Raw genomic sequence first — 18,328 nt, 5'->3', positions numbered from 1 at the left:
TGCAGTTGACCCATTTGACCTTTGACCCACCTCTAAACTTTACCACACCTACTTGAAGTAAATCATATTTAAAATTAACAGCTCCACTGATATGGTTAGAGACTTGTTTCCTGTCAAGAAAAGGCCTTCTGTAGTTGTTGAGCAAACATACCACCTCTGTCTGATGATGTTTGACCTTTGACCTTCAAGGTGAATGTCAAAATGTCTGTCTGACTTTGTAAGACAACTTCCACCAAGTACAGAGTATCAGTTGTGTCCTGTATAAAGTAAACAAAACAGGCAGATTGTTATTTAATCAGGCTTAATTATTCTCTATACGGACACTGTTCTCCAAGATTCACAGGGCACAGTGCGTGAAAAATCATGTGCTTCCCTCACCAAAACTGGCTGCAACATCTTTGTCATGTACAGTATCTATCCCACTATTCAAATGCAGTAATGAGAGCCATGAATTGTTTTTCTCTCGAAACCAGTGTCAATATTCTTAAACCATTGCTGTGACGTCAGTCTATTCAATAAACTGTAGATTATTTTCTACGAATCAACACTTTTCTGCACGAATCTACAGTTAGGTGTGAATTGCATAGAGAAGTGTGGATTCGCATACAAAACATGTAATCTACAGTTTATTGAATAGAATTACGGCCGCTTTTAAATTAAGTGATAGGAAAAGGAACATTATCATGAACAAATAAAATAAAATGAACGACATTCAAAAAATATGAAACCATTTTACACTAAAATATACAATGAATACAATATTTTATTTGTACATGCGCTGAACTTACGTTTTTCCAAAATTATACAATAGGCCTACCAAGCTTTTATAATTGTATAGGCCTACAAAATTGTATATGTAAAATAACAACGCATAAATTTGCATTTTGAGTGTAATTCGCCATTACACTTTCATTTGTGTCATAAATCTATTATTCCGCCTAACGATTTGCATAGACCTATGTTCTTCTTTTTCTATACTTATTTTTAATTAAAAATAATTTGTCTTTTGTCGTTTTTTTTTTCTTTTCTGTTCTTTTTCTTTTCTTTTCATTTCAGTCGCTTACGTATTTTTTATTTAGAAAACTTTGCTACATAATACACATTCTGTATCAATGCATTTAGGCCTATTTGTTTATTTATTTGTTTGTTTTGTGCATGTTTGGTAATTAGCCACCGTAGATCTATTTTCTGTTTAATTTTTCTTTCCCAAAATCACTCAAAATATGAATGACTTATTTAAAAAGTGAAGTGGTTCCCATAACTTTCAGGGTTTCCTTAAGGAGACATACAGTCATTTAATGTTGACACCCAAAGCATAAGACCAACTAAGTGCATATTTTCTTCACTATTCTCACTCTGAGAAAAAAAGCACAATTCCAAGAGCAAATGTTGCATAGAATTATTTTGGACAAATTTATTTTATACAGAAAATAATATCCACACACCATATTTTTGCACTAAGTTAAGTCTATTATAAATATGGCCATAGAGGCAGGAATTACCTCAGACAAATACATGAAGCACTATACCACATTACTCTATAGTGACTGCACACATCAAAAAGTTAGTCAAACAAGGATAAAATTATATCCACATTGCTTGCTCTCAGAGTATAAAGCAATGAACAGATATGCACCTTTTACATCCACTAAGTTAAGCTAAAAGAAAGCACTGTTGTGATGCATATCATACACTACAAGAGGCGCACTGGGTGGAACAGAAATATGGGAAGAGGTCCGATTTTATATTACAGGCACAAAACTGGAGAACCCAGGGATAAATCTGCAAGGACGGTCTTGGATCGACAACCATGCTCACTTACTTCACAGCGAAAAATCAAACCTGCTGTGACGGCGACACCAAACCATCCTCTGAAAATGATACAATAGTTGATTGGTCTCTTACCTTTGCATAAACAAATGCCCTCCATGGCTCAAATTCCTCTGGTGTTGTAGCCATCACTTTACAACCAGTGTTTTCAAGGAGTGAGTGTATTTGTTTTGGTTCGAGGGGCTCCAGTAATGGCAACTCAATGGTATCACTATAGAGATGACAAAAATGGTAAATGGTCTCATGTAATTTGATCAGTATCAGATATGCAGTCTTTTAAATGTGTGATGAGGGCATTATGGATGCGAAGCACAGACCATCACCCCTAAACTTGCAAAGGGTCTGGATGGCTGTTACACCCGCATGCTAAGAACTGTTCTGAATGTGCATCGGAAGGAACATATGTCAAATGCAGACCTTCCCAAATTAAGCCATAAGATCAGGGAAAGAAGAACCCAGTTTGCTGGCCACTGTTCCAGAAGTGAGGAGCCCGCATCAAAAATGGTTCATTGGATAAGCATGGGAGGCGGAAACCTGGAAGACCTGCTCTGATCTACATTGACATTCTGGAAGATGACACTGGACTGGAGGCAGCAGACTTCAAGACAGCAATGGAGGACAGGAAGTTGTGGAAAGCCATCACAGTTCGAGGACACCATTCGAATTAAGCAAGTAAGCAAGCAAGGGCATTATAAAATCAGCAGGCTTCTTGTATTGCATGCTTTTATTCATGATGGATTTTTATGGTAAAGACACACATGTAATATGGAATTTGATTGATTTGTGGGTAAACAGATAAACAAAAAATAACAAAAAAAGGAATGAGAGGGAAATGGTTAAAAGATGCATAAATCCGAAATTGAATGAAACTTATCAGTTTTAATATTAAATGGCAACAAAAGCTTTCTTTTCTTTTGATACATTTTGGGTATATAGTCCGTATATGCCTTCCATGAGGCAGTAAAGTAAACTTTGAATATTGTGATTTTCTCAAAAAATGCTCATTTTTGTAGGAATCTGTTATGCTAGTTGGATTCCATGGATCATTTCCTTTCTGAAAATATATACTTTTAAAGTAAAGACAATATCAAAATTATTGCCTCAAAAAAAGTATACAGACCATAGCTTAAAGGAAGCATGCGGACCATAGCCATTTAAGGCCAAGTAGAATGTTTGTGCAGTCAAATACATTTTCTATGAGCACCAACACTTGATACCAAATAATGCCCTCTTAATTAACACCATGGTGATTCACTGTGGATTTACCACTTTATGCTGCATATTCAGTTGCTGAACATTACTGACGGGTGTCAAGTCACAAATTGTGACTTATTGCTTTCTCTTTTTAGTGATAATCCCCCAGGCAAACATCTCAGACTGCAAAATAACAATTCCATGATAATTGGTAATTCATAACTTACTACACAGATAACATGGTCCATGTTGATTCATACTCTTCAGGTGTTACTAGAATATCTCCAACAAGCTGTAATACTGACATCGATTCTGCATCCTTTGACTCATCTATGTCCACTAGCTGACCGTCCATGGGTTTTACACTTGGTGTTGCTGAATGATCCTCTCTAGTTGGGGTAGCAAGGACACTGCTGTGAGTTGGTGAAGGTATTTGATGCATGGCCTTTGTATCTGTTTGCTTGAGTTGGATTTGTGACCATTTCAGCGGACCTAAATAAACAAAACAAAAAATAAAAAAATTACAAGCACTTATCTGTTGGCAACTGAGAGTTGTAATACAGTATCCTGCACACTACAAAATGTGGAATCCTTCAGAATTAATCTACAATTCAAAACAAAACAAAGGGGTATTTCATGATTTTAGCATCCTATGTTTCAAGTATGGTTTAATAGATATCCACAAAAAAGCTTATTCCCAAAATTTCAGTTGTTTCAGACATTGAATTTTGCAAGTTACTCATTATTACATGTTTTACCAGGCCCCATAGGCCACTGTACTGTGTTGTAATTTGGGGTTGTTGACAGCTATCAAATACAAAATTGAATGATATCTTTGTCAAAATCTGCAAGAAAGCTTATGCATACAATCATGATGTAGTCCTAGGTTTCTGAGGTATAAAAATATCAACTTTTTGGAATATGTTGAGGGAGGAGGCTATGGATCAAATACCAAATCTTACCAAATAGAATTGATAATGAGTTGAAGTTGGCTAAATTGTCCAGCTTGTTTGTTTCTGTCAAACAGTCATCTGATATGTCAGGAGTTTGAGATGCACATACAACTTCTTTAGCCTGTAAGTAATAAAACATGTAATTTATATCAAACCCCAATTATTGTACTTGTTTAGGCTATTCCATTGAAATCCATACACCCCCTATGGAAGACATGACATTAACCACCCACACAGGGGGCGTGAATTTCAAATGGGGTTACCTGAATGGGTGACTCGATTTCAAATCTACATCCCCTGTGTAGGATATTAAGGTCATGTCTTCAGTAGGGGGTGTATGGATTTCAACTAGAATAGTAAATTGTGAATAATCTCAACAATGCCACTAAGTTGGAGCAAACTGCTACCTATAATAGTAAACAGATATAGGCCTAAAATATGAACAGTTTTACTTGTGTCCATGTCTTCACAGGGTAAAAAATAGAGCAAAGATGTGTGACATTGCTCAATATCTTACCTTATTAACATCAGTGTTCAGCATTCTATAGTAAAACTGGGCTCGCTCTCTAACTTCAACATTTGTATCAGATTCTGTAAAAATGGAAGAAAATGATAAGGATCATAGTACAAAAATCATTGTTATTAACTTTCTTCAGTGTTGACAAACTTTTTCAATCCGAAGTAATGGCAATTTGTCCACAGCAAGAGCTATCAAATAGCCGAACGTTAATGATACATTTAATATGCTCGATTTCCAAACTTGTGTATTTAAGCAGTAAAATAACCTGCATGAAAAAGCCATGAAATCACCCATTTGGGTAGAAATGTAGTTAAGTTAAAAGACTAGCAGAACATTATCATCATTGACAAATGTTAATGAGTGAACAAATTCTTTTGTACAATAACGTGTTTGTTTTCCTATACTCTGAAAACACCAATTCTGTTTGAATAGCATCATATTAACTAAAATCATTCAAAAGGGCTGTTGTGGCCTATAATTGGCACCCAAGTTTGACAACTAGCTTAACTCAGCAGCTAACCAAAAATTGTATGGCATAGAAAACTAGCGACTCCCTTGCTACAAACAGATTCTTACCAATGGCAAATTCCAAGAGTTTTCCCATCATATCTTGGCACTCAGCAGGTCTTGTAAAGAATAGTTTGGTTGTAGCTGTCAGTAGATGAAGCTTCACCTGTGCACTTGTCTCTTCTTCTATGACATCTATCATATTCTCCAGGATATATGGGGCATCGGGTAAGGACTGAAATGAGTGAAGAAAATAGTGCTTTTATCTGCTACATATCAACAATGAGGAAATTCAACAAACTTTATCACGGTCTGTATAGAGTGCCTAAGAATCTCTTCTTTAACACCATGTCACATGGCAACAGTATCAACAATGATGAAGGCACATTACAGGGTGGCTAAATGGACAGCTATTACTGTTGATATGAATATTTCCACAAATACTGGAAATAACTTCTTTTCATAAAGTACATTAAAGTAATTGAATTGAATTCTAAAGATGATTTTGAGCATTGACATCCATGAACTTGCAAAATCTGCCTATTTCATTTGTTGCAACTAAAATGTATGACATATTTGATGTTTGCAATTTGAAATTCACAAACTTTTGATGTCAAGTCTGTGGATTATGTAATACTAGCCAGATGCTTTCCCAGTGATTTGATATAAACCAAAATTTTGATTTAAATTATATTTCTTCCACTATAGGTGGAGATGTTTTTCACATGTAATTGGTCAGGGTTAATCGTTTTGAAACTCATACTCCCCATGTATTATGGGTTTAGCTTATTCTTCCACAACTGGAGTGAGTATTTCAAATGGAAGATACCCAATTTTCTATTCTATTTGAAACTCATACTCCCTCCATGGAGGACTTTAGCTAAATCTTCCACAAGGGTTGTGTGGATTTTAAATGGAATATCTCATTGCATACTCCTCTCAGTCCAGTGTTCCATCTAAGACCATGTAGTGCCCAATTAATTGGTCTACAAAGTTGATAAATTTACCCACAAGAATTTGAGAAAAAAAAATCAAGAATATTATCAGAATAATTTGGTCCAAGCTGAAAATCCCTAGAGGGAACACTCTCGTAATATATTTTTAGCTTGACACAAAATACCACCTACCTCTCCATAGTGACCCAGTAGCCATATCAGAGCTGCTTTCCCTCTGCTACTCTGTACTATTGTCTCACATGCACCAAGCTGACTTAAAACATGGGGGATATATTCCTTGTTACTCTCATAACTCAGCAAATCTGTAATAAATCATCAACAAATAACAGGCCTATGAAAGCAACGACACAAACTAATTAAGATTTACTTTTTTTCACAGCATGTTATTTTGTAGTGCTTAAACTTCAATGTTCTACAGACATTTTCTTTGGCAGGTAGAAAATATTTTTAGATCACTGCGAGTATTCCAAATGTCAAATAGATAATGTATTTGGGTCAGTCAATAACTATGTACACCTACTGACCCAACTGGCTAGTGAATGTAAAATCCTGTCTTTAGATCAGTGCAAAGATCAACCAACCTAACAGGGAACTACTTCCACAGCATCAACAATCGATAAAGATTTAAGATTCTAAATCACATATCTATTGCTTTTCAATCAACATGCATCAACAAAAAATAATTAAGTACATTCACACATGGGTGTGAGAGGCCTCAGTCAAAATAAAACAGGAAAATTACTAAAATAGCTGAAAAACAGCATAAAATAAAAACACCACATATAGGCTGAAAATAAAAGAAAACACATACATTTTGGCAATAAAAATAGCTGAAATCAGCTAAAAAGTTGAACTCTCACACCCCTGATTCACAATACGATATGCCTCTAGCGGTTGCCAGGGAGAGGCCAAAATATGCAGTGCATCATGAAAAGGTTGAAATCCAAAGCCATCCTAGAGGTCAAAAATTGGACTGGCAAGAGCAATCGGTGGCAATGCATCATATTGTGAATTGCAAGAATTTTGTTTTCAGAATGTTCCATTTATAATTCCTTGAACAAACTAATAATAAAACATGTTGGTAATTTTTTATATAAATTAAAATTTAATTTTATAAAAACAACAACACACAAACCTTGAAATGCAACAAGGACTTCTGAGGACACATAATCCAACTGGAGATTGAGAAGACCAAGAAGTGCAGCTATACATGGAGTAGCATATGTTGCTCCTTTCTTTGCTATAAGGCATAGAGTCTGTATGGCTTGCTGAGCTAACTGACTAGATATATCTGTACAACAGACACTGTCAAAAAAAACAAGATTGAGTAAAAATATGACATCTACATTTTTGCATTTTTCTGCTTAGAGTTACTAAATGCAATTAGTTTCATTTATACATAAGAGTTTGTAATAATAATCCAAGTCATTGCTAGCTTTCATCTGTTTCATACATTATTACATCCTACTCTAACTGGAAAACCAGCTAATTTTTATATTTAAGGCAGCTGTGTACTCTCAGACATGCATGTAGTAAAAGTGCCATAACTTTGTAATTATTCACGCAAGACATATAAAAGTATACATTTTTATAAAGGCAAGACATCAATGAATCTTAATATAAATACAGATTTGGTATAAAACAACAATTATGAAGAAAATCACAAAAAGTGAGCTTTTGGCAATTTTGTTCGGTACATCATAACAAAAAAACACTCTTTCCAAAAATGTTTGTTTTGATTTTTTCTTAATCTTGAGACACCATTCCAAAAACGGTTTTTTTAGTTTTTTGATATTGGCCTTATTTTTTGAGATATTGACCATATAAGGCATCAAAATGAAATTTTTAAAATTCACAAACGCCTATTGGCACAAAATGATGCCTAAAATCGGAAATAGACCAAAATATCAAAAAATGAGAAAACCGTTTCTTAAGTCGATCATGCTTTTTATGATGAGCATAATTACTTACCTATAGATACTGTATTTATTGAGTTATCGTGTACCTAAATTGTTATTTTACCGAGAAAATGAACATTGAAATAAAGGCCGTTGAAGTTTAAAGTGGTCACATTTTGCACTTTGATCAAGCTCACAGGAGAATGCGACAGTTCTCGCTTTTTCTACCTTACATTACGTGAACATTGGGTAAATCCACAGCCCCTTGAGAAGTTTGGGCGAAATCTATTCATATCTTGATGTTTAAATCGGGGGAAAGAACTTGAAAAAATTCACATTTTATCAGCTAAAACGGAGCCATTTGACCGCTAGGTTCTTATGAAATCAGTGCTTCCGTGGTGCTTCCATAAGATGCGCCGAGCATGCAGATAAGTGTTGCGTATGCGTAGCGTATCTGTGCGTTAACAAATTGCGCGTGTACAAAACGCAATGCGTTGTTGCGTGCGTATATCCCGATGGTACAACAAAAATTTTCTTTCCTTTTAAATTGCGGAAACGAGTGAAATAGTGAAATAAAATCCATAAAATAGAGCACTTGGAGTTAACAAATCTGGATTTTCTTTCCTTGTATTTATAAAAAACATAACAAAGTAAATACATTTCAAAAAAGCTCAATTTCGCGAAAGAAACAATGTCTAGAGTACACAGCCGCGTTAAATATGTTCAACCAATTTCTATTGGTCTTTTTATGATTAGGACTTAAATGTAATCTATCTGAACGAATTTAATTATTGAATAATAATAATTAATTAAAAACTGCATAAATTGCAATATATTGTTCACATTAAATAACAATCCACGACAAATAGATGGAAAAATCAGCAATTCATGGTGACATATTGAAAAGAAGCTTTTCCTAAACCATAAGTTTTACTTGAAAAACAATTAAACAAAAACAAATTTAGGCCCAAAATATCTGCTTTTTTATTTGATTTGATAAAAGCTACCCGTTACCTTAGTTCCTCCACTATATCAGGCAGTGTGTCTTCTTTGATCATCTCTCCCAATAATTCTATTTTCTTATATTTCACATAAGTTGGATCCTTAGACCTGAATGATAAGGTAAGAACATTGAAAATGAATATTAGTCACTTCAAAAGTGTATGACCAGAGGAACGAGTATAGACTTTGGTATTGTCAAACTAACTGCTAGTAACTGGCCTGAAACTAAAACTAAATTTGTGTAATTTTCTCAAAATCTGGTCATTTTTGCAGGAATCTGTTATGCTAGTTGCATTTCTTGAGCTAATTTCTCTACTTAAGTAGAGAAATTACAGATTTGTGTAAAATGTCTTCTACTGTCTTTAATGCACAGCTTTCAGTTTAACCGCTAGCAGGTTATGTTAGCACATCTATGACAGTAAAAAAATGTGCCAAACACTGAATTTTGATTATTTTTACAATCCTCCCGATCAGCAAATCACTGAATGAGCCTTTGATCAATAAATATGCAATGGTGGGAAAAGGTCAATTTTGATATGGGATTGAAATTAAAGTAGTCTTGACTTCCAAGAGGTGAGTCACATCCAACAAAATGGTTGAAAACTCCTGACCCAAAGACATCTTTTGTTTAAGCTTACCTGCAATAAAACTTCTTGTAGTATTTAGAGAATAATTTTGGCATCTTCCTCTTTACCCATTGAATATGACAGAGAGAAGAGTACACTAGCTCTGGATGCTCACTGGACAGCAATATCAGCAAAGGGCCTAAAATAGAACAAGGAAATAGTAAGTACAAAGAAATATAAAGGCATGCTGATGGTCTTGCCTTCTACTGATGAAATGTGCTTGGTTGTTTGTTACTTGATTTTTGAGCTAAATGTACAAGGTGTCCCATAAAAAGGTTACATGTAGAAAATGAACCACATTTTTTGATGGTATAACAAAACAATATCATTTTTTCAGATATTATTCATTCATCCTTCTTGTAACTGTTTGCTAATTTTCAATTCCCTATCTTCAAAGCAACTTAACTTATGAGCGCAAGATGATAGGGGTGTCAAGAGTGGCTAACCATCAAAATATCACACAACAAAAGTTGAACACAAGCATACCTATGTTTTGAGATTTTTTATTTATTACTTTTTATGTTTCTTATTTTTAATTGTTGAACTTATTGCACAAAAGCGTTCACTGAAAATAAATTAGTTTTAGAGCTTCTTGACTCTTGGTGGTAACAAATAAAGGAAGATGGTCATTAGAAATGTTAGAGAAGAATACGTTTTTGGCGAAAGCAGTTTTGCATGCTATATCTCCTGTCATCAACATAGTGAAATGAATAACAATCTTTTGCATTTAGGCCTTGCTTGGATTTTGTTGACTTGAAATCGCCGCTGTTTGTTTTTACATTTTGACTGAATTCTTGAAATAAAACTGAACAAGTTTTATTCTTTGTTTACCAGAATTAAATACTGCATCTGCATTGCAGCTGTATTCTGTTTCATTCTGATTGCAATGTACATCAATACAATAACCACCAACCTTTAATTCTCCTGTAGACATCTTGGCCAATACTTGGCATATCTTGAGTTAAATGAATCATGAGTGTAATAGCTGTATTATTTATATTGCTTTACAATGACCACCAACCTTTAATTCTCCTGTAGACATCTTGGCCAATACTTGGCATATCTTGAGTTAAATGAATCATGAGTGTAATAGCTGTATTATTTATATTGCTTTACAATGACCACCAACCTTTAATTCTCCTGTAGACATCTTGGCCAATACTTGACATATCTTGAGTTAAATGAATCATGAGTGTAGCTGTATTATTTATATTGCTTTACAACACCACCAACCTTTAATTCTCCTGTAGACATCTTGGCCAATACTTGACAAATCTTGAGTTAAATGAATCATGAGTGTAATAGCTGTATTATTTATATTGCTTTACAATGACCACCAACCTTTAATTCTCCTGTAGACATCTTGGCCAATACTTGACAAATCTTGAGTTAAATGAATCATGAATGTAATAGCTGTATTATTTATATTGCTTTACAATGACCACCAACCTTTAATTCTCCTGTAGACATCTTGGCCAATACTTTGCATATCATGAGTTAAATGAATCATGAGTGTAATAGCTGTATTATTTATATTGCTTTACAATGACCACCAACCTTTAATTCTCCTGTAGACATCTTGGCCAATACTTGACAAATCTTGAGTTAAATGAATCATGAGTGTAATAGCTGTATTATTTATATTGCTTTACAATGACCACCAACCTTTAATTCTCCTGTAGACATCTTGGCCAATACTTGACAAATCTTGAGTTAAATGAATCATGAGTGTAATAGCTGCCATGCTTACTCCCGAGTTGGTATGTTTTACATACAAGTCTATCACATTCTGTGTGGAAGATAAATATGAGACATATCCATAGGTCTTTTAGAATAGGCACGAATAGGCACAAAAATGCAAAGCAGTTTTAACCACCCAACTTATAGCTGGGATGTTATCCATCAACTAAATAATGCTTGTGCACTACCACAATTCCAAAAACTAGTTTGAAAGCGAGAAAAGAGTATAAATCTAGAATGGTTTTCTTACCATGATATCAAAGACCTCATCCTCATTATCTGGTGTGTATTTCAGGAGGGTTTGCAGAACAAAACATTGTCCCCATTCTGTCAGATTTGTTAGTCTGTAAACCAAAGAATTACAATACTATATTAATATATGTGTCCTAACATGTGCTGTCCCAATTCTGTCACATTACTTTGTATGGGAGTGTATAGATGATTACCTGATTGAATCAAAATGTGAACGGGATATTGCACTTAATAGGAAGGTGGTCCTATTTTGTCACAGGAATTTTCTACCTAGCATAGAGGCTCATCACTCAAATGTTTGTATTCCAACTTTTGATTAAATTTAAATGGCTCTTGCAGCTTGGATTTTAGAAGCAAAGAATGATAATGTGTACATACCCACAGAACAGTAAATGCTCTTGGGTGGTATAAGGCCATTTTGTTCATGACATCTTACAAAACATATCTCAGGCCTAACATTTTACTGGGGTAATGAGAAAAATCTGAGCTTTTTTTCCAATATCATGATGGGGGTAAAGTAGGGAATGAGGTCATCAACTTTTGATACTGACTTACTTCTGCTTTAAAATTGACCTAAAGCTGAACATTTTAAACATAATAAATGGTGATGTGATATGATCATTTTTGTCAATGACTTCTGGCTGTCACACACTACTCATGTCACAATACAATTGTAATATGAGGATAATTGACACAGAAATCATTCCTATGATCCTCTATCCTAAGATAAATCATATAGCAACTCACCTGTTAACTAGAAAGTGTGCCAGTCTTTGGTTGATGACTACGCCTCCTTTGTCAGCCAGCAGTTCTTCTAATGCTCCCAAGCAATTGGTTACTACAATGACATCACTGTCTCGTAGCATATCATACAACTGATCAATTAAACCATGATCTGAAAGGCCAAAAAAAAAAAAAAAAAAAAAATAATAATAATAAATAAATCAATATTGAGATTGGGGTAGTATTTTGACAAATTTATTTAAAAAAAATTATGCTACAAGTCTTATCAAAATAGTTACAATATTCTCTAACATGTTTTTACTCATAGTTAAACTATCTTTTGAATTAAGTGCTCATCCCAAAAGGGAGAGCTAATAATAATATATTTTCAGTATCAGTGATCTTTCATAAACAAAAAACAAGGCCTTTGCATGTCTTAAAATTTAATTTTCAAGGATTTATAAAGCTTTTAAGGAAAGACTGAATTGGGATTTATACACAGACTTTTCACTTACTTGCAATGAACTGTGGATTCATTTGATGTATCTTGACACACCCTAGCACTGCTGCTCTTCTGACATAAGCACTGTAATCCTTCAGTCCAGTTAACAAGGGCTTCTCTATGTACTCCACTAAACCTGACAGTCTAAAATTACAAAATTTTTTTAATATCATTAATGGATTTTATGTTGCAACTTTACTATTCAGCAAATTCTTTTAGTGGTGTCTGACTGCTCTTTATTATCGCATACAAAGAACTAGGTAATATGTTGCTACACTGCTTGATCAGGAATGAGGTACCGATGTGATGATGTGATTCAATTAGCCAATCAGAACTCCACTTCCATTTACGCTATACACAGCCCCAAACCCCCCAAATCGGCAGACAGACCTTGATGATAACTACAAGATGTTTAATAACAGCAAGAACCAAGAAAAGGATTAAACCCCTTGAAGAGATTTTCATAGAGTTCATTGTGTACCAATCATGGGTCACCCAGTCACATGCTAGACAGAGTGTTGGCAATATGGTAAGGTTTATGAAATCATTTTCACTCAAGCACAATTTTAAATTTAAGACGAGTGTACACCAATTACCAAAGGAAGAGAAACACAGAAACAATGAACAAATGTGAATGTCTAGGAACTGACTTGACTTTGGAATTAATGTGGATTTAAAGATATGATTTGAAACTAATGGGGTGTTAGAGAACAGATTTGGATCAAACAAGAGCTAGGTTAATTAAACATATAAGTTTCAAGAGAACTTATACTTGAATGAAAGTAGAACAACACGTTAGACAATGGGATCTGCAGAAATGGTGGTAATATATGAAATTTGAATTTGTGGCTTGTTCCTTAGAGCTTCAATGGGAAGCTAAAGACCCATGTGGTCTAGCTGTCAGGTGGATATCTACAAAAAGGGACATCCCCTACACATTTGCTCAACCTACCTAAGTGAGCACAATGTTTTCAATGCTAGTCCTCTGATCATTGGGTTGGAATCTTGGCAGTCCTTGCACAATGTATTGACAGTCAGTACAGCTAAGTCAGGCTTGGTAGCAGAATAGTTAGACATATACAGGTACACTAACTTCTTCTGAACAATATCCGTTGTGGCACAAACCTGTTGCAAAATTTGAAATCACAGATTAATGCTGAAAAACATTTATGTGTAATAAAACATATTCACTTTGAATCAAATACATAATTTAAATTTTAAAACAAAAGATGAAAATGCATCCAAACAAAGTGCAGCCACCAAACTCCTTTTGCTGACTGGCTTAAACCAGAGAAGATGATCTGGTTTTCATACACAGATTCAAGATTTCCTAAGTTATGATATGAATGTATTTGTGTTTCTTAACATCTTCAATTTATGGTGCCAGGGTTTTACTTGTAGTTTAGGGCAGGGGGCTTTGACATGTCATATGGGTTTTCAATCAAACAAGCCTCAAGGGCAGACAAGAAAAATAAACTTCTAGTGGTGCCAGGGTTTGATTTACTTTGAAAACTTTGTGTAGCAAATTTGAGCAAAAACATTGGGTGATGGTCTTATGATATAGTATTCACCCATTGCATGGTTCCGCCATGTGCGAGGGAGCCTCAATTTGGCAGCATGCATGAAAGGGAATTGAACCAGTCATGTAACATTGCATAAAGTTATGTAATTGTTCCTTTCATGTCATGCCAGTTCGAAGCTCTCTTTGCATCATGGTGGAATTGTGCAATAGGTGAATAGCATATGTTTACACTGTAAAAACATACTAACAAGCTTAAATTTGTGTAGCAGGTTGTCCAAAATGGGGAGCACTTTGCTCTGCTACACCAGGTAAATCAAACGCTTAGTGGTGCCAAAATAATCCAGTCCAGCAGGAGATAAAATTAGTGATTTTTAGTAACAAATTCAGATATTTTTAATCCACTTGTATTATTCTGATGACACTATTGAATCCACTTGATTATTCTGATGACTTCATTTATATATACAATGATCTTATTATATTAAGGACTTAATTTTATTTTTATTTTTATTTATTACACTTTAGTCAGTTTTGTGTAATACATACCTTGACCATATCCATAAAGAGTGGTGCCATATCTGTGCCTCTGGTCATTTGTACAATGATCTTATTAAGTACATCTCTCAGATACCCTGGTTCTGTTTGGGCTTCTGGACTACCTAGAGAATTTCTGCAGTAAATAATATAAAATACCTCATTACATTATATAACCTATAGGCCTATATGTTCACATATATATAATAATAAGTTAATCATTGAGCAAGTCAATTTCCATTTTATATAATGTTCCTGCTAATGGCAAAGTGCCAAATCCTCTGAATATTTGGATTATCAGATATATTACAACTTTTATGTTAATACTGGGAAAAAATGAATTTCTTTTCCTCAAAATTATTTTGTTAGCACTAGCAGCAAATGATGTACATATGTATTTTATTCTATCACATCACAAATGTACAAGTCTGCCCCATAGAGCTATATATATAATAATCAATTATTATATACAGCTCTCTAATATGACCGGTCCTCATTTTAAAATCACACATGCAAATAAAAAAAAATACAAATCAAAATATATAGCAGAGTCAGGAATGAGCAGGGATTCCACATAACATCCTTCATTCATAACCTCATTAATATATGTGAAGCCTGTGATCCAACCAAAAGAAATTGATTGCCTGATCGCGCACTAATTGCACGGTCATTAAAAACTCACAATGACTCCTGATGCGCTACAATGACTTCTGCTCGTGCGTGCGTGTATACAATAAGCACATGCCATCGCGCTTCTGTGATTGGCAGCTCTTGTTGTTGGCGTGAATGTTAAATTCGCCAGGTTGATTTTCTTGGAGGCTAGGTAAAAACAATAATTAAAACTGGTATTTAACAGCGTTTTATGACATACATTGTAAAATTGCATAAAATGCAATTTGGATTTGTTCAAAATATCAGATACGACGGTAATGAATGACAATTGCACCATCTATTTTCAAGTTCATTGTGTGAAATTGGAGGGTTTTGTTTTGGGCTGAGCCTGAGGCCCAAAACAAACCCTCCAATTTCACACAATGACCTCAAAATAAATGTCTAATGTCTAAATGCAGTTATTGTCTAAGTAGACCCCTAAAGAAATTGCAGCTCTGAATAGACACAAAACTTGAATCAGATAACAACATAAACATAGTTTATTTGAAATTTTATTGACTATTAATATTATAAGTTCCCCTGGCATAACCCAGAAACCAATTAAATAAAAATAGTTTACCATACCTTATCTCTTTGATATCATCTTCATCAAGACAGCTCATTAGACATGCCATTTCTATAAAAAACAAAAACAAATTAAGAAATATATGTAGTTCAATGCACATGTTTCTACAATACTTGGCAGGGTCCTTTGCCAAACATATTGGGTCAGGTGAGGGTTATATGATTGTACAGCAATGCCGTTTGTGAGTTTGTAAATTAGGTGACAAAATTTCATTAAGTGATCAAATTTACTAATTCACCACTAGGTCCACTTCTGTATTTATTTACACACCGCCCCGCACCAGCATTACATATGTGTATGACTATGCTACATGCAAGATGTAAAGAAATTCAGAATGCCTACCTACATGTATGTACTACCTTGTACTAAAATTGCTATAGCACTTTTGTCAACAGTTAAGATCTAGATTCATGCTGTTAATGCCTAGATGTACATAGATATACTATTCAGCAAATTACTTCAGCAGTGCTCGTCTGCCCTGTCTGATTATTGCGTAAAAAGAACAAGGTCACGCATTGCTATGCAGCTTGAACAGCGAATGAGGTGCTGATGTGATGATGATGTGATTCAATTAGCCAATCAGAACCCCACTTCCGTATACGCAATAAACTGCGCCAAATTGGCAGAGCACACTATTCTGTTATTCAGATTTCCTTTTACAAATTAAGCGTACTGCTAGCCGTCCAGCGCGCATTATTTTGCACAAAAAAAGGTCCAATGCACGCGCTTGACATCGCGAACGTACACACGATGGTTAACGCTGTCAAAGGAAGCTTGGAAAAAATTATAGCATAGCACTGAAGTACTGTGCTGAAAACTATTACTCTTTTAAAGCACAAAAAGCAGGTCTTTTTGAACAACTTTTATTTTTTTCAATTTTGAAAGTTGATTGGCACCCAGTTCCAATAATTGAAACTCCCGGCTTCCGATCAGGAGTTCCAACAGGTGCTGTGTAGGGCCTATAGATGTGTTTTTATGTGTTAAAATGTGCATTCACATACACACTTAGCCGTCAGTTTGAAGAAATCGTTGCTTCAAAAATGTTTGCAAATTAGGCCAAGTAACAAAAATAACATGTATATCGTCCCAGCCCTCACCGATTTTTGGAGATTTTCAAATATTTTTGTTATTTTTCCTATTTGCTCCCTTTACTTTATTTCTGAAATTGTTGTGATGAAAAGACATGTTCAGAAGTTCTTGGTTATCATTTATAAACACATTGCAAACACTTTCTTCAAGCTAGGGCTAGGGCTTTGGGGAAATAACAAAAATATCTGGGGGCCTCCCCGATTTGATGATGTGTTGACAAACACTTTGCAATTGCAATTTTACACAGAAATGAATGGTAAAAAAATAACGCAATAACAAATAATAAGGACCTCCCTCACCGATTTTTGAAAAAGTCCGGACGATACATGTTATTTTTGTTACTTGGCCTTACACATTTGTAATCATTTTTCACCACAAAATATGATAAAACACAGGTGAGCAATGTATGAATACAGTATGGAGAGGTCAAACAAGTTGTTAATTATTGTCAAATTTAATATTTTGCGACATTTATAATAAAAACAATTAACACTGAAGACACCCTATGGAACCTGCTACAACTTGAGAACAAGTCCTCAAACGTTCAAAATTTGTAGCGAACTGATTCACTGATTGGTACTAGAAGATCAGTTTTGTAGAATAAAATTAAGAATGAGCGATATTCAGGGGAAAGAGGAACCACACATTGCACACAGAGTTTTTTCTCTGCTTTATCTGCCTATGCATGTTATGTGTCTCTGCATATCACTGATATTGAATATGCAATACATGTAGGCCATAGCATTACAATATGAATTAAGCCTCTAGGGTGGTGCAAAATTCGGAAGACATGGTATGCTCAAGACAAGTAAGCTTAATAGCCATAAATGGTTCAAATTGCACACCTCCTAATATTATGTACAATTTACTCAAATATATATATACTATCACTCTATATTTTACCTCTTTCAGGAGGAAATGTGAAGGCGATGTCAGATTCTAAAATTTACAGACGGAAGCTTGCAATGCAGATTTGTGTACGAGATTCATCAGCTGCTAATTTACCGTTGCCACATTTGGTGTTTATTTATTATGGTGTTTACTGAATTTGTGGATTTGTTTGTGTGACTTTTTTCAGAAATACTTTTTTCCCGGACTTTTTTGACCACTTTAAAAAAAAAATCCTATTAAAGATTTAAGTGAATAGTGAAGTCACAGTTCAGTTCTTACACAAGTTATAAGTTATAGGCAAGGGTAGGCCACTGGTATTTGTTAATTGTGTTTTGTTTGTTTGTTGTTGTTG

At 34.6% G+C, this 18,328-nt stretch overlaps 1 protein-coding gene across 2 annotated transcripts; it reads right to left on the bottom strand.

Annotated features, from left to right (window-relative positions):
- Positions 1-19: 19 nt before the first annotated feature.
- LOC140155179 (AP-4 complex subunit beta-1-like) lies at positions 20-18,092 on the bottom strand. 2 transcript variants are annotated; one of them, XM_072177909.1, is made up of 18 exons: positions 17,989-18,092; positions 15,996-16,047; positions 14,772-14,895; positions 13,656-13,828; positions 12,717-12,847; positions 12,226-12,373; positions 11,477-11,570; positions 11,152-11,275; positions 9,499-9,625; positions 8,873-8,968; positions 7,096-7,265; positions 6,132-6,262; positions 5,074-5,239; positions 4,495-4,568; positions 3,987-4,098; positions 3,252-3,516; positions 1,906-2,041; positions 20-257 (listed from the first exon to the last, which is right to left on the bottom strand). In XM_072177909.1, the coding sequence occupies exons 2-18, from the start codon at positions 16,043-16,045 to the stop codon at positions 114-116; spliced, it is 2,265 nt and encodes a 754-aa protein (XP_072034010.1). In that variant the 5' UTR covers positions 16,046-16,047; positions 17,989-18,092; the 3' UTR covers positions 20-113. The 2 variants fall into 2 exon arrangements, with proteins under 2 accessions (XP_072034010.1, XP_072034011.1); XM_072177910.1 differs by having other exon boundaries at positions 18,036-18,092.
- Between the last annotated feature and the right edge of the window lie 236 nt (positions 18,093-18,328).

Source organism: Amphiura filiformis, chromosome 6 (genome assembly GCF_039555335.1).
Source record: "Amphiura filiformis chromosome 6, Afil_fr2py, whole genome shotgun sequence".
Lineage (NCBI taxonomy): Eukaryota > Metazoa > Echinodermata > Ophiuroidea > Amphilepidida > Amphiuridae > Amphiura > Amphiura filiformis.
This window is presented reverse-complemented; position numbering and strand designations above follow the sequence as displayed.

Coding starts and splice junctions, on each gene's coding strand:
- LOC140155179 (XM_072177909.1), bottom strand. CDS start 16,045: ATGGCATGTCTAATGAGCTGTCTTGATGAAGATGATATCAAAGAGATA. Junction 11,276..11,476: donor ATGAGGTCTTTGATATCATG/GTAAGAAAACCA, acceptor TCTTCCACACAG/AATGTGATAGACTTGTATGT. Junction 6,263..7,095: donor AGTCCTTGTTGCATTTCAAG/GTTTGTGTGTTG, acceptor GATTTATTACAG/ATTTGCTGAGTTATGAGAGT.